General features: G+C 48.8%; 4 protein-coding genes across 4 annotated transcripts; all 4 read right to left on the bottom strand.

Moving 5' to 3' along the window:
* Positions 1-5546: 5546 nt before the first annotated feature.
* FPOAC1_010462 (uncharacterized protein) lies at positions 5547-6134 on the bottom strand (the record flags this gene model as incomplete). Its single annotated transcript, XM_044854853.1, has 3 exons — positions 5547-5670; positions 5730-5879; positions 5932-6134. The coding sequence occupies 3 exons, from the start codon at positions 6132-6134 to the stop codon at positions 5547-5549; spliced, it is 477 nt and encodes a 158-aa protein (XP_044702166.1).
* Positions 6135-7862: 1728 nt separating this feature from the next.
* FPOAC1_010461 (uncharacterized protein) lies at positions 7863-8994 on the bottom strand (the record flags this gene model as incomplete). The annotated part of the gene is made up of 3 exons (XM_044854852.1): positions 7863-8534; positions 8591-8672; positions 8726-8994. The coding sequence occupies 3 exons, from the start codon at positions 8992-8994 to the stop codon at positions 7863-7865; spliced, it is 1023 nt and encodes a 340-aa protein (XP_044702165.1).
* Positions 8995-10010: 1016 nt separating this feature from the next.
* Positions 10011-11412, bottom strand: FPOAC1_010460 (uncharacterized protein; the record flags this gene model as incomplete). Its single annotated transcript, XM_044854851.1, has 2 exons — positions 10011-10788; positions 10907-11412. 2 exons carry the CDS (start codon positions 11410-11412, stop codon positions 10011-10013), a joined length of 1284 nt encoding a protein of 427 aa, XP_044702164.1.
* A 589-nt stretch (positions 11413-12001) lies between these two features.
* On the bottom strand, positions 12002-12295 carry FPOAC1_010459 (uncharacterized protein; the record flags this gene model as incomplete). The annotated part of the gene is made up of 1 exon (XM_044854850.1): positions 12002-12295. One exon carries the CDS (start codon positions 12293-12295, stop codon positions 12002-12004), a length of 294 nt encoding a protein of 97 aa, XP_044702163.1.
* Between the last annotated feature and the right edge of the window lie 4726 nt (positions 12296-17021).

Raw genomic sequence — 17021 nt, 5'->3', positions numbered from 1 at the left:
GCGTGCAGCTGGATCTGCTCGACACCTTCTGTTTGGCCCTCCTTGGCTCGCTCCGCTTTGATCTCTCGAGAACGGGTCCTTATCTTCATGTACGTCTCCTGCACATCCTTGTAGAACACTTCTTGCGCTTGGTGTCCCTTGGTCATGATGCGCTTGAAGAACAGTCCAACTCCGTCCTTGCCAAGAGCCCGGCAGTACTGTAGAAGAAGTCCCTGATGAATGTATTGTCGCGACAGGTCATCCTTGCCCTCTAGAGCAGCATCAAAGGCCTGGACAAGAAGACCGTCGGTCTCCTTCTCAACCAAAAGCTGGGGGTTCTGTAGCAGGAACTGGAGACTGGCCTGGTAATCGTTCGCCTTGATGGTACCAAACTTCTTTCCGGCCGGTGAAGACTCAATATCACTGTCATCGTCAATCTTGACGTCTTGCTTCTCAGCTCCCGAGCTCGACGAAGATCCCGCGGCGGCGTCAGGGTTCAAGAGCTCCACCTGCGTAGTCTCCTTCTTCTTGTCTTCGGGCGTAGACTTGGCGACATGCGAGCTGTCGAAACCTGTGTGAATTCCCTCGCTGGTGATCTTTCGGCCTTCCTCCTTCTCGAGCTCGGCCAACTTAATCTCGAGCTCTTTCTGCAAGTTGGTAACCTTGTCCTCATGTTCCTGAATCTCGGTAATCATGGCCTCGTATCTGTTCTCCGGCTTCTTCTCGTCAAGAGCCTTGTTGACCTGGTCCAGGAGTGTAGCCATCATCTTGGTGTACGACGGCTGCTCCTTCTCATGGGTGTGGACTCCCTCAGGTGGTACAGGAGGCTTATCATCCTTGGGGTTTCCAGCTGACTCCATGACAGCTTGGAAAGCGACCTCCGCCGGGTTTCGGGTGGTTGCCTCAGAGGCATGAGCTCGGAGCGATGCCAAGAGGCCTGAAATGCGCTTGATCAAGCCATCGTTGACTACGCGCTCGTACTTGTAAGTTTCAATCTGAAGTTTTCGGTGTTGGCGCTCCTGATGAATCTGGTTCTGCTTCGCGCGAATAAACGATCGCTTATCGACGTTGGGGTGCACTTCGATATCGGAATCGTCACTGAGCTCCAGTGCGTCCTAACATAGCTAGTCAGCGACTGTTTGAACCTTAATAGATTTGCCTGCTTACCCATTTACTATAATCAACAGGCATTCTCTATACTTTCCGGTCCAAGCCTCGGATAACTCAAAATGTAGTAGGTTATGTTAAAGAAGTGTAGAAGGTTCAGAGTTGTTGAAATGGAAGTTTCTGGACTGTTGAAGAGCAGCTACCCATGATGGCGGGGTGTTGACGCTCACCCCACTACAAGATCGTGGCGTAATCGTCGCACAGCCACAAGTGTACAAACCTCAAGAGACTGAGGCAGAAGGGACATCAATTAATGATCTTTCTAATCACGCTCGTGAATTTCTTTGCTGTAACTATCGACAGATAAATACAGCCATTGGCTAATTGCAACGCATCACAAATACATACGTCCGAATCTCATCAACTTGATCATTAGAGCTGCCCACGATTTGATGTATCGTTAAAACATATCCTAACGCCTTGGTATCATCCCTTTGCCAGTTTCCTCCTCAGTATGAGAGTAACAAGCAACTCTATATAACGCTTTAACCCATACCTTTAAACCTGATCCCGCTCTAACCCATGAATTTGCAATGGCTTCATGCCCTATCATTTCTTAACCCCACGAGCACTGACCTCACCTCTTTCACCAATATTAAGTTTGACTCGACACTCAGGACAGTACCATTTAGTTGTACGCGCAGGGACTTCAGTGAGTCCAACACACTCGAGGTGGAACCATTCTTGCTTGCACTGCCCATTTGTCAGTTTCGTATCCGCCTGCTTTCGATTCCGTGTTGAGGTGGAGAGTGAGTGGCTGTTTGTTGTTGAAGAGTTGCATACCTCGGAGTTTTCGCAAGCAATCATTGTGCCAAAGCTGACCCTATTACAAAGACAATACTTGGGCTCATCCGGATCGATGGGGTTTCCATCATCATCTACATCCTCCAGCTCAACCTCGGCAGACCCCCTGTCCTTCTTAGGACGAGCCTTCTTCTTAGGTGGCGCCTTTCGCTTACCAACGGCGCTGTTACCGCCGCTTTTGGTGGTGCTAACAATTCCAGGAGCAGGCCGCTTAGTTCGCTTTGGTGGTCGAGGCTCGGGCGCAGGCGTGTTGCGAGCAGTACTCGCTCGTCGTGGGCGATCTGCCGCTAACGAGAGCTGCGGCTCTTGACTCGCAGCTTTACCTCGAGAGCTCGGTCGACGGATGGCAAGGCCTTCGGGGCCAGGGGTTATTCGAGGAGTCGGCGCGCGAGAGGGTACCTGTCTGTTTGCTACTTCAGGAGCATGTTGAGGAGGTGGTGGGGGAGGAGGGGATTGTGGAGGGGCAACAGCAATTTGTACAGTTGCTGTTTGAAGTAATGGGGATGTTCTTGGTTCAGATTTAAGAGTTTCCTCTTCAGGCACCTCAGGAATCGCTTGAATCGCCTGAGGTTCTGCCTGCTGTTGTTGTGCTTGCTGTGTCCTCTTTGCTGCATCGCCTCGAGTTTCTCTTTTGGTGTTCTCCCTCACCGGCGGCAGTACAGGAGTAACCGATTTTCGTCCTTCGGAAAATGGCAAGGGTACTGGGGTCTCTTGAGGAGGGCCAGGAGGCTTGGTAGGTCCAGCATTTGACGCTGCAACTGGATTGGGTGTTGGAGACTTCGCCGACCCCCTAGTTGCCATGGCAGGAATGGGTATGGGGACAGGCGTTTCGGTATGTGATACCACAGGATGGTCAATGGGCGCAATTGTAGGTACCGGTGCCGGTGCCGGGTTCTCGGGGGTTGGGCCCTTGCTTAATGTGAGTTGCGGAGGCGGAGGGACCGGCGTTTCTGTTTTGGTCCGCTTGACCTGAGGCCGGTTCTCGTTCTTTTCAGCGCTCCCGTTGATATCGGTGGGCTCTTCGGGCTCTGGTTCTCTTTTGCGCTTCGTTGACCGCGATGCTGCTCGAGTCTTGGTGGGCTTGGGGGTTTCTTTAATGGGCGTATCAGACGTTGGGGTCTTTGGCGTGCCATTACTCCCATTGTTATTGTTGGTCGTATTGCCGTTGTTGCTAGTGTTTTTGCTGCCGTTTCCGTTTCCGAGAAACAACTTGGCGGCCTCGTTCATTTTCCTAGCTGACTCCTCTGCTTCTTCAGCTGCCATCTTGGCAAGAGCTTCACGTTTCAATTTCTTTGCCTCATTGAGTTTCATACCACGATTACTGGTAGCAACCTCTTCCGCTGACAAGGTGTCGGGGCTCAAGGCGCCAGCTGGCAACTGTTTTTCTCCGGATTTAGTATCCACGACTGCCTGAGGAACTACGGGTTCGAATCGTTCGCCCTTCTCTTTCGCGTCTTTCTTAGCTTCGTGATATGCGTCAGGGCCACGACCAAGAGCCTTCAGCTCACGTGCAATCATGGTCTCGCTTGGAGTCCATGTTGCGTTCTTCTTCATGCGTTTTCGCAACTTGGCCAGTTCGTACTGCGTAAGCTGTAACCATGGTGCATCGGGACTACCAACAACCGCGTCGTCAGGCGGTGGCTGGAGCAGAGCGGCGTTGTTAGCAGCGGCCGCTTCGCTCAGGGCTGGCGTAGCATAGGTAACTGGACGAGCAAGACGGCTAGGTGTTTTTGGTAGTTTATTGCTGACAAGCTTGATCCGCGGTGCTGGCCCAGGCGTCCTTCGGTTTGGCGCTGTTGTATCGGAATCATCGTCCGAGCTTACATCGCTTTCATCTGTCAGGATATCCTGATCAATGTCATACGGCGCCAGTACTTCTCCTGGCACAATGATTCTAGGCCCTTGTGGTCGTCGATGTTTCTGGCCGTCTGCAGCCTTAAGCGCTTTGCTCCTGGCAGCTTGTGGTGATTTCGTTTGAACTGGACTCTTCTGCTCCTCGGTTGGGTAGTTATCCCTCATACTCTTGAGTTTTGAGAGCAAAACTTTGGCCTTGTTGTAATGCCGATTAATGTTATCCGCCATTCTGACAGCTTCAGCGTGCGCAAAGGCACGAGAGTTGACGGCCAGGTCGAGATGCTCAGATATGTCGGCCCGGAGCTGTACTGGCGCCGGGCGCTCTTCCATGTTGATTTTCGGTAATTGACCCCATTGTTCTGTCAAGTCGTTGACCTTGAGTGAAGCGTCCGCGTACCTCTCGTCGAGTTTCCCGATCAGAATCAAGGACCGTACAACATCAGAAGGCAGGTAATCGGTAAAGTCGAGAAAATCGGTGACAGTTGTTTGCGCATCCGGATCTACGCGCGACTCCATGGACGCGAGGCTGTCGATGCGCTCTAGCGTAGGTGCCCTGAATGATGTCTGATGCTTTGGTGAGATGACCTCCATAGTGGTGTCGCCGTCTGGATCTGCTGCTTCGGCCATGGCGGCGCCTGAGCCTTTAGCTCTTCGATTTCGCTTAACAGGGCCGGTCGTATATATCAAGTTAGATTCGGGGATTTATTCTGCATAATTTGGTGATGCCATTTGATGATGATGTAGTCGATCGCGTTCACTGTCTAGTCGGGCGCGATACGTCAATCAAGGGTGTCAAGTCGCGAATGATGGAAAATACGCTAGTACCTGGTCGGTCGCGCCCCACTACCAACGCGACTGGGGTTTGGATCCAGTGGCGATAGAGCAAGTGGCTGTAAAAGATCATGTGATGTTGAAATGCATGCAAATGTAGGACTGACTGCCTGATTAGGCTCCAATTCTAACTTAACAAGAACAACTTACATGATTTTGATAACAAGCCTCTGCAAGTCATTTCTTTCGTGCTCGATCGACAGGAGCCCCGGTTACTCTCCGCACCAAACCGGGGTCAAGGCATATTTGAGACCCATAGAATGAATGCCTTGGAAGAGTCATTATAGGACTGCACCACTCATGATGAAGCCTTTTTACATCAACAACATGGCGCAATACTCATTATATGGAGATCATGTGTGTCTTGATCCTGCAGGACTAGGGTTAGAATAAGGTTTATGACTCTTTTCGTTGGGCACTGTAACATATGTGAGATCATGATGGGTGTTCAACATCGTACACCAAGTCAGAGGTCTGACCAAAATATTTGAACTTTCATTCAACCACCGAGTCCAGTCCATATAGAATATGTTTAACCATGGGTTCTTACTTTATCATTCCAAGGTAATATCGCTACTCTGGGGGTCTAGAAACAACGGCTTGAGTTTCACCAGAGTTAAAATTGAGTCACTATCACTTTAGGGTAGTAATGCCTGCATCTCCTTTCAACCTCATTCAATTTCAACCTATCTCATACAATAGCCTATTTCCAAAATACAGGCAGTATTATCCTCCTCTAATGATCATGTCTAAGTGAAATAAATAAAACGCCAAAGTGATATCACAGTTCTAACCCATGTTCCTTCATCCAGATCAATGAAACAAAATCTCCCACAACCAACATGCCATCATAACTCCATAGCCATTCGACATCATGAGTCTCGTCGTGAAACCCAGCTCAAGCAATTGGACTAGTATTCCCAGTCGGGTTCAGCTTCCCTCATCATGACTGCTCCAGCGATTTGTTCAGACTCTTCGGCATAGTATGATGAATCGCTTCCTATCAGTGTGATGTTTCCGTAGGCGACAAGGCGTCTGCATCTCCTGTCCTGTGTTATTTTCACACTCATCCAGATAATAGCAAGTATACGTACAGGTGTCCTGTGATGGTGATGTTTCCATAAATTTCTAGGTCTGTTCCAACAAGTGTTCCCATAACTCTGAGCTTTCCACGGCCCTTGATCTTGTCGTTGGCCATAGTATAGCCATTCACTGCGATAGTTCCATAAGCCTGGACTTTTCCACTATTAACAAGTTAGCAATTGGAACTATTCTAACATAACAACATCTACCTACTCGCATGTGATGTTCCCATTGAGACCAATGGATCCATATGCATCAAGCTTCTCACGAACAATCACATCACCATTCAAGTTGATGCTGCTTCCAGACTTGACAGATCCCACAACATCAAGGGGGCCATTGAGAGTGATTTCATGGTCACTCTTGACACTCTTCGATCTCTTGTAGGCGGGTTGTTGACTGTAGTAGCTGGACATGTTGAAGTTTGTTGTAGTAGTGTTTGCAAATGTTCTTGTAAAAGATTGGGTTTGTTGTTTGGAGTATAAACGAATGCCTGGTATCCTCCGAGTTGTTGTGATAGAGACTGTAGTTAAGATGGAATTGTTGATTGTGTTCCTCAGGAACAATCCCTTTCTCTTATACCCACGACTTTCAACCCATCTGCGCAAAAGGTTGAAACTGAGAGTAGGCATACTGGAGCCTCAAGACTTACATCCATATGTTTGAAAAATCCATGTCAAGTTTAGCCCCCACCATAAGGCATATACTCCAGAACTAGATGATCCCTTATTGCTCAGGCCAGGCACGGGACCTGTAGACATGCCGGGCACTGCACTGCAAGGGCGTGACGCCTTGCTCTGCTTGGGGCACTTGGATTGAGGCTCATTGGGCTAGAGAGTATATGCAGGTCTAGATGGGGAAATGCAGGATAGGTTTCAGTAGTCTGTGATTCATCTTTGGTAGTCTGTTACTGCCTGCTTCTATCCAAGTCATACGCTGAACTTGTCTGTTTCTCAAGATTCTAACTTTTCAACAATGACAATTATCATCTAGAGACAATCATCATTACAGTAAATATAAATCTTTTGAGTATTAACACTGACTTGCCACATAGCTCGACCAAAACTGAAACTATTTGAGACAAACTCACAAGGCAGTCTTTGTGGATCTCCACAGCCTAGAGGAAGACCAAGATATCCAATAATTAGTACAACAAGGGTATAGTCTACAAACAGTCCTATCAAAGACCCCAGACGCCTAGTTCATCCTACGAACACCACCATTTCGCGCTCTTCACTTTCCAAAGAGGATTGTTCTTCTCATGCATGCAGCTGCTAAGCGTCATAAGGAACCCAGATGTTAGGGAACAGGCAGACAGGGGTTGTCAGCTTGGGACTGTCTATCTGCCCCGTATAAGCGTCCTGTTAAGTATACCGAATTGCCGATCAACGTACAATCTATTCTGCTGCCTTGAGAACTTTTCGGGCGTTTCTGTATTTTAGCAGTTCAGATTAAACCCTTGTTTCGTTAGGAATCGCCCGAGGCTGTACAGCCCCTAGTCTAACCCTTGGGTCTACGGAATGCTTCCCGTTTGCCCATGACCATTGTCATGGTTGCATCGCCTCAGCCCTATGAGAGAGCGGAAAAGCCACTTGACTCTCTCGTTGAATTGCAATTCGCTCTATCGTGAGTTTCTCCGTCTACAGACGCACACCATCTTTTTTCTTCCTTCTAGAAGACGCCAAGCTATCGCCCAGAATGCCTGATTCATTTATATTATCTATTAGGCACATTAGGCATGTGACTAACTTTCCAAATGCCTTGACGACATCTTCAATCTATGACTCTTCATTGCCTACAACCTGAAGCATATTGATAGACTAACAATTAATAATACTATCTCAAAATACTGGTATTCATACATTATCAAAACAAACCTAGCATAATATAACAGAGAAAACAATATAAACAAAAAACATAGCCACTTGAGGCCAATCTCAACGGCATTGCCAACTGGCTATACCCTGAATCCTTCTGACTCCGATCGATATAGGAAAACCGGGGTATCCATCCATCCATCTTCTCATCCGCCAATCTAGAAACAAGGATACTATCAATATCCTCTTCTTTGGCCCCCAACATACCCTGTACAAGACCCTGTACATGAGGCTGATCAGCCTTCTAGACATGGCACTGCTGGGCATCTATTCTCCGCCAACAAAACCAAGGCCAATGCCACTGCAGACAGCGGCGAATGTCCAGACGCCTGCATATGCAGCTGCTCCAATGGCATCAACTCGATACATGGTCTTGTAAGAGGCAAGGAACGTGTTGACCGCAGCGACAAAAGCAACAATCACTGTTCGACGAATAACCACCTTGGTCTTGACAGTGTAACCCCACACATTCCACCAGACGGTCTCTCCGAGAGATGCAGCCACGGGGTCAAACTCGTTGATCTTGTCATCCTCCTTAGCACGTGCCGTGGTCGCGAAAGGCGCAAAGATAAAAGTGCTGGCGGCGATACCGAAAAGGGTTGTCACCGGAAGAATGGCAGCATAAGAAGCATTGTAGGCAGGCTCGAGAGTGCCTACTCCTGAGTAGTTGACGACCAGGATGCGAGGCAGAACGAAACGCAGCGCCAGAACGAGGACAACAGTGTAGATGCCTGTCGACAAAGCGGCCGTGTACGACTGAAGCGGAAGGTCGAGGAGTTCGCGGTTAGGCAAACCTGCAGCAGCGGCAGCTGAAGGTGTATGGATGGGAGAGAGCGGGCGAAGCAGGTAAAACGGCACGGCGACTGAGAAAATGTCAATGGCGAGTGCTGAGGCTGCCGTGGTCCAGTTGAGCCCGTAGAAAGTTGTGAGCAGGTAGAACTTTGACAAGTCAGCTTTGAACGAGATCCGGCGTTGAGAGAGGTGGATTAACTAACGTGAGGGCCGTGAGATAGTAGATCCAGCATCGCGACATCGAGGCTGTCTAGCTTTGCATACCATCCTATCGTCAACTCAACACTATAATCACATCTGTTAGTACGTCTTCGGCTGAATAGAACACATTTACTAACATTCTCCAGCCGGCCAAAAGGGCAACCTCTTCCCAAGTATCCTGGGTCCTGCTGAGGCCAGCGAGCTCGGCGTTGGTGAGCTCACTTAGCAAGCTGTATCCCAATGACGCCATCGCGAAGCTTGTCGCGATCGCAAGAGGGAACTTTGCCTGGTGGGGGACCATGTCGCGAAATGATGGCGGAGGTCGCTGCACCTGTTTTGGCGATGATGGAGTTGTTGTCAACGCCGTATCGTCGCTGGTCGCGGCGACGCTTCTTCTTGTTGCCATTTCTTTGTTTGTTTTGGTTGAGACAATGTATTGTCCAAGACTCAGGGAAATGCCACCTGTCTAGACTAAGCCGAAAAGATAAATACCAGAGGTTTGCGACCTGGATTCAGGGAGAGTCAGGGCGTTGTTTTTGTGTTTGCGATCCTGTGTAGGCGAGGGAGGGTAAGAGTTCAGGCAGTTCAGCACCTAGAGGTAGTAGACAAGGCAGGTTGCAGTGGGGAACTGGGCAATCAGTGACGTCGCTGTCCGGGCAACCTCCATAAGATGGACCTTCACGGCATTTCTCAACCTCGAGTTCCCCACTACGCACCTACTAGACTAGGTTAGTAGCTATTTTGACAGCCGACATGGAAGATGAAGGTTTTTCTCTTCTCTTTAACCCTCCGATTTTCTTCTTCTTTTCTCTCATGCTACAAGCAAGCAATAATTGATTCATCAATCAATCGTTGCCGCCAAAAAAGAGGTGATCATTGATCACCCTCGGCTCTCGTTTTGTTCATCTATTTGTCCTTTGATGAATGAGGCTGGCTGGCTGCTCTTCTGTGACCTTGTCTGAACCGTACAGTGATGTCTCATCATCACGATGTTGTTCTTCCTTATTTTTCATCAATTGATTCATTCAATCATTCATTCAATTCACTCTTGATCCCATGGTGATCCAATGTTGTAACACTGTAATGTGGTTTCAATGTTTGATTTCCATTTGGTAGGTATTTATTTGGGCATCCAACTCGACGCCTGTCCGAATCCTCACTTTAACCTCGTGGCGATGCAATCTCATCTAGTTCCTCACCAGACGGGCCCTCCACTCTTCGGTGCTGGGAATCGACAGCGGAGATCTGGTCCACCTCATGATAACACGCTGTATGTGATACAGAAGATATAAAAAAAAAGAAGAAGAGATAACGCGCTTATCCATCGACGTCATCCGATAAATCCAACTCCAGAGCCTGCATGCCCGACCCAAGAGATATACTCCGTCCCAATCGTTACCCATTAATGATGCATCCAAAAAATCATTCCTCCATGCGACCAAAAACACCATCGTCATCATCCTCACTTCGACCGCGCGAACGCATCTCGAAATCGTCATCGTCCATAACAGAATCGCCGCTACCATCCATTCGAACGTCCACGCTAGGACGTCTCATGTCACCGCGAGTAAAACTCTCGGGCTGTCGACGTGGAAAGCTGTTGATGAAGCTCGCTGTCGATAGTGACGTCGCTTGATCCAGGTACTGAGCCGGCAGTGGGGGAACGGGAGGCGCATCTGCAGGAGTCATAGCAGGACGGGATCCGTTGTTGCTACCAAAGCTGCAGCTGAGGAGCTCAACTGCAGCAGCCAGATCTCTATCGTCCTCTCCCGTGGCATTGCGACCGGAAGAACTGGGACGGTGGTGATCATTGCTAGGCTGGCGGTAGTGGCCAAAGCCTGAGCCATATGGCACACTACCAGCTCCAAACGATGCAGCTGACTGGTAGCTTCTAGCGTACCCGTTGCTGTAGCGCTTGTTGCGGTAGGAGGTGCCGTTGACGCTGACACCTTCGGTAAGCGGAGGTGGTGTAGTGTCGGCAGAGCTCTGTCGCTCCTCAGGGTCAGAGTATCTAGAGGTAGCAGGCGATGATGACCCGGCCTCACTCTGAAAGTCCTTTGTAGACTCAGGAGGAGTGGCAGCGTTGCCCTCAATGCCGTTCATGGTTACAAGAACCGAAGCAGCTTCAAGCAGCTGGACTTGTTGATGCTTTGAAATGAGCAACTTGGAAGTCAATGCCCACTCAGGTGTGTGTTCCCACCTAGAAACTGTTAGTGATATGGATTCATGAGTACGCAATGCTACACGCCAAAAACAGCTCTCGTCTAAAGACAAGGCTTTCTATGTCGGGGCAAGTCATTGGGAGGAGGGGAACCAACAAGTGCTTAGTCAAGCAGCTGCTATGCTTGTAGCCTTTACCACACTTGTCACAGCGAACCTCAACCCTGTTGCTCTTCTTGCCCTCCTTGAGAGGCTGGCCGTCGCTTGCACGGCGTTGACGAGCCTTTTGGAACTTGGCAGTTCCCTCATCAGCTGAGCCATCGTTCATTTCATCGTCAATGGCGCTACCATTGAGTTCTTGCTTCGTCTCGGGTATCGACTTGTGGTTCGGGAGGCTAGCAGGCGGGGAGGGAAGGCTACCGGCGATGGCAGCACGAGCAGCAGCGCTCTTTGACATTCGGCGGCCGCTGTTGATGGGCAAGGCGTTTGAACGCTCACTCTCCCTAAGAGCAGCAGCGATCGCGGTAACGTTCGCATTCGGGTTTGTGACAGACTTGCGTCGAGTCACTCTGTGGTTGGCGTTGAGAGCGCCTGTGAGCAGCGAGTGCGAGCTCGTCCGAGCGTGGGATTGACGGCCGGGGAGGGCCGACGACGTGGACGACATCGGAGAACGGGTCTGAGTCAATGGCCTCGAGGACTGCTGCATTTCCTGAAGAGGACGAAAGGAGATCAGCAAATCTGGGCCTTGGTAGGTTGTTATGCCATCTGGCAGGTCGTGAAAAAGATCATGACAGGGCTCGGGCTCGGTCCCTCCGAGGGTTGAGGGCAGCGTACTTTGGATGAGGCCATTGCCGGCGACTTGGTATATGTTCAGGATTCGACCGACTGGAGTCGTGTCGATCACGAACTAGGCGTTTGGTAGAGTGTTGGTAGTTAGACTTGAACCGGAGATGCTGGAATGGTGTTGACAGGAGGGAGAGAAGTGGTGAGAGGAGAAAGATGTTGCCAGCAGGAGTCCCAGAACAGACGAGAAATAATATTTTGGGAAGCAGCACCCAAGCCCAGGGTGTGTGTGTGGTCAGGAGCGGGGCGTATGTAGCAGACTGGTGTCTGAATAGGATGTCTGAATTGATTGATGCCTGTGCGATTACTATCGAGACTTGCTCTGTTCAGTGAAAGCGCACCCGGCTGGTCACTTATTCACTAGTATACAGTACATTTGAGCCACCAAACATGGCCTTGTGCCTTGGAAGTCAAGAGGGGGGCTCAACCACAGGGAGCCAAGGCCCTGGACCGGGTTCCAACGACTTCCACCAAGCGCTACGTGCTGCCATTTGTTCTGATGTTCGGGGGGCTTCTCTAGCCATGGAGTGGCTACGGGTGGAGTTGAAGCGGCAGGTCGATTGGTTCGTTACATCCTTGCCAAAGCATCCGAACTGAGTTGCAGCAGGGAAAGAGAGCCCGTGAGAGGGAGAACCTGAGAGGGAGAGGAGGGGGTCAGGCCGTGGTCCGCGGATGGGTGTGGCGTTAGATGGTGGGTGTGTCATGCGCCCAAAGTCGCAATCGGCCGGCGAACGGGGGCTGAGCAATCGATGGCTCTATCCCATCCCCTTGTTCTGACCTGAAGGAACGGACAGATAATCTGAGAAGGAGACACAAGACAAATTATGCCTGGCTTCGCTTGCTGCTTGCTACCAAAGGAAGTGATGGCAAGAGCATGCTATCAACAGTCGACAGTCATCAACTTTGAGGGGACATGCTGGCAGTACAGTACTGTACAGACATGCATACAGACAGACAGACAGACAGACAGAAGCATGTATCCCCTCAATTCCCCTCCCGTCCTGCATGAGGCGTTGTGCTTTTGCGCTGGTCCATGATTGGATTCCCCTCACAAACTGGCACCGGTCTTTCCTTGATAAGGTATAAAAGAGTGAATTGGCTCGGTTTGTGCACCATCACAAATCGTGCCAGGGTCCTGTCCGCTGCACAACGTTGTAGCCAGGGGAATAAACTAGACCGTTTCCACTGTTCCTGAAGGCTATCTGCTGCTGAGAAAGTCAGGTCCCGTCTGCACAAACGGTTCCAGGCGGAGGGTATAAAGAGAGTGCATCTGTCTCAACAATCGCGATGGGTGACGCTCGTCGTTCGGCTTGGGTTTACTGTTGGGAGTCAATCCTTTGTTATGCTCGCCGCTTGATTCTGGGCTGATTCGTCACCCGACGCGTCCATGTCCTCATTGCATTGCCTGGACTCCGTCCGTGGCACAATACTAACGTACATGATACAGTTTTGTACAGTGTCTTTGATCCGTATGTATAAAAATATACATACTAGGCTTTAATTATCACGTCGCTGCAGCCAGGCTCGCTCTCTCCATTTCCCCAACTTCCGAGACGGGTAGAGTGGACGGTGGCCCCGTGGCCTGGCCTGTAGCCTGAAGATAGCCTGTAGCCTGCTGGCAGTAATAGCAGCCCTGCCCGGACTGAGCGGCCTAGTCTCGCCAGACTTAATCGAGATGGTGATGAGCTCGCACTGGGTGGGGAGCTGAGTCGGTTTCGATGGTAGAAGTGAGGAGTTGATGCTGAAGGGAAGACTCATTTTGGGGACTGAGTGGGGTCCTGAAATCTGGGGGATGGAATTATTAGTCAACACTCGCACTGTAAACTCTATTCAAGAAAGGGAGAGCCAGCGCGATGTGTTTGACCACCAATGCCTACAAATTCAATACAATGCGTTCCAACAAGACGAGATGACTGCTACCATGATATCTGGAAATCGTAATAGCGAGATTGTCTCACATCCTCGGGTCGAGAATTTGTTTAAAGTTTCTTGAACAAGTGGTCGTCAATTCATCTCGTATTGGGTAATTTTGTACAGCTGTCAGGTACCAATATCGATCTGTGCTCACCATGTCAACTCTCGTATGTGATAGGCTGCTGTGTCTCATTAACTCCTTTGTCGAAGGGCATTGTTAGGTTTGGGAATGAACAAATATTGAAAGAGACGAGCTCTCAGGGTTACAGAAAAATTGGCCGCTGGGAGCACAAGAGACGAAATTAGTAGAATACTTTATGCTTTTTAGACTATGTTTCATAGGCTACTTATTTTTGTACCCTAAGACTAAGGAGGTCGTTTCTTCTGCTACCCACTAGACGAGGCTCTCATGTCTCTCGCTAACTGAACATAGTACCAGCGTGAGACGCGTCTAATGAGACGTTTGACCAAGGACCGATCAATGGATCTGTTTCGAGCCCTTGGTTGTGGATGTTTTGGAAACCTGTTTCTGTAACCATCCCAACAACGCGTAATGCTTTTCTTAAAAGGTTATTTGTGTTGTTTTATGCCTGAAGTTTAATTATGCAGTTTCAATGTCGCTGACATCAGCGTCGTTATTGCTTGCTTCTCGCCAAGAGATGGATTGATTGATGACTGAGCGGCGAAGCAACATTTCATGTCCGTCACAACCACAGTACGAATTCAATCTATCCCTGGCATGTTACAATCTATCCTGCTGTTGGAAACAATTCCTCCTATCCTCTCCTCTTACACGTGGTGATAACCCGCATATGCTCCTTCAACTCAAACCTAACCCTTGCCCTGGCCCTGACTGCTGCAGTAACCTTAACGGGTTAATCCAGCCAAGTGACCAAGTGGTGATCTGATCTGATAACGCTACGGTACTGTACATGTTTACTGGTCTGACTTATTGGCCTGATGTTTTATACTCCGATCCGTCTGGTTAGACAGAAAGTCAGAAGGAAGAGGGACTTCTTCTTATTCGGCAATGGCTTGTTCTGGACGTTCCAAGGAGAAAAAAAAAGTTGAGACCCTTCTTTTTCCAACTTTTTTTTTCTCTTTGGTCGATCTGTCAGCGATCGATGAAGCATCCATGTAAACTCTTGTCAGGGCTACACATCCCATGCGACTCTAAGGGATATTGCATTGATCGTATATAGAGTAGCAAAGTTTAGTCCATATCCAGAGATTACTTGCCCAAGAGTGCCTGCTCTTGTTTCTCAAGAGCGTAGCATGTCTTCTTTGAGGATGGAATTATTTGATTTAGAGCTCCCTAAAACGGTTAGGGCGTGTAGTTAATTTACTAACTAATGGGATGCATACCCCTCATTCTTAGTTTCTCGATACAGACAGAAGCCGATCCACCACCAACACCCAAGAGTCGTCAGCTACAGCCACCATCACGTCGCTAAAAAAGCCATTGTCAATGGAAGTAGAAAAAGGAGAGCCCTGGATTTAGTTGACACCGCAATTTTCGGTTAACTGGTACGCTTAATAAAGGGACTAGCATTGACAATAAATGACTGACGATGCTAAAAGGGGCAAAGGAAGTAAGTAATGAGATCTATTGGTCTTTTTTATGGTATCAATTGGACCAGATTAGCCCAGATTCTCACGTAATGAGTGATGCACAGAAAGGAGGCGGGTGTGAACGGTAACAAACAGCCAAGTATCCTGTTCAACGTGTCAAGTATGTGATAGATAGATTATTAGTTATGTATATGCATCTGCTACATACCTAAATACACAATATCTTAGGCGGCACTCGGCTGCAATCATTGTCGAATCCCAGATACATATGGTTGATCTACGTACAGCACTGATATGTACCCATTTACCCCTCAAACTGCTATTCCCTTCTTGGATCGTCACAGATCACAAGCACTTTCACCTGACCTAATTGCTGCACTTCCGTCCTGCCGTCGGTTGTGTCTGGTCACCGGGAGTCTAGTAACCCTTGAAGAGGAGGAAGTATCGTGAGAATTTAGGAGGATGTGTTGCTCCAACCCTCTACGGGTAAAAAAAGGGTGGCCTGTGCTACTGTTGTGTTGTGTAACTGCGGAAGGTGTAACCTCAGTCTTTGATCGCCACTGTTTCTATCGATCAGACGAACTGCCTACCTACCCAAACAGACAGGGCTCCTGGTTTCCGGCTTCTTTCTTTACCATCAACATCCTCATCTCGAGACTAATGATGGACACATTGACAGTCTCTTTAGCACTCGAGATTCATTACACGTTCCTGACTATCCTACGGGGCATTTCCGTCTTGAGATAGAATTCGACGATCCTCAATATAAATCCCAGTTCCCGTCGGAAAAAAAGTCTACCAATAACGAGAGACTATCCAGTGCCAATTTTCCCAATTTTCAAGCTTCAACACGTGGGGTTGATGTTTTGAAGATCAATCAAATGGCTGGTGCATTCCTTAGAATCCTTTGTCAAATTGGCTCTCAGATACGAAGACAACAATTCAAGTTTTGAGATCGCAACGACGTCATCAGAGTGTGTGCTCCCCTGGCTAAAAGGCAACTAACTACTGAAACTCATTCAAGATTATCCTGAAATCTTTTGACCCCCATTTCAAATATCGATTGCACACTGACTTTACCATTTTCATGCGTATTTCACTCAATGATGTAATTCTGACATGAGAATCAACAGTTCACTGCCACGCAGTGATTGACACTGGTGTTGAAAGAAAAAAAGACTGGTTCCCTTTAATTAACACGACAAAGACTCCATAAGAGTGGAATCCCTAACCTATGTGCTAGGACAAGACGGTATTGGGGGTGTTTTGAGCTTACATGAACAAAGGCCAATCAGACTCGATACACATTCCTCCACATTCTGTCGATCTCGATCCTGTCTTGAGCCAGAAAAAAAATTATTGATTGAGAAACAAGCACTCGCATCCATTCACTGCCGTGCGAGTATGTCGTTATTGGCCAGTGAGCTACTCAACAGTGAGACATTGGCACGAGGACAGACAATTCATACATACTTTACTGTACACCAATATAGTATTTGTCCTGAATTTCACTTTTGTCGGCAACAGTATTGGATTGCTCGCATTACCGGCTCTGCAGCCGAACCTGCGTTGACGATCCGGGGGATCACTGGTCGTTAAAGCACAAGCACTGGATCTTTGGAAGAGCCGCCGCTTCCAGAGGCCCGCTGTCCGCTACACACACCACTATAGTGCACTACAAAGCACTACCTACAGATGGACAGTACTGTACTGTAGTATGTACAAGAGGCTTACCTAGTCTGGCTCATGACAGCTGGAGTCGAGTGGATATCTGGACCGTCTTAGTGTCAAAAGCAGCAACACGCAGTTTGGCAACCAACCAACACAACAATCACCTCTCTTGGACTCCTCCGTCCCTTAGGGGCAGAAGACCTAACACTAATCCAAATAGGATCGATACCATTGGAATGGTCGGTGACGACCTGCCTCGCTTTACGGTTGTGT

This window comes from Fusarium poae, chromosome 4 (assembly GCF_019609905.1).
Source record: "Fusarium poae strain DAOMC 252244 chromosome 4, whole genome shotgun sequence".
In the NCBI taxonomy this organism is placed as follows: Eukaryota; Fungi; Ascomycota; class Sordariomycetes; order Hypocreales; family Nectriaceae; genus Fusarium; species Fusarium poae.
The sequence above is the reverse complement of the archived record's forward strand: the minus strand, read 5'-3'. Positions and strand labels throughout refer to the sequence as shown.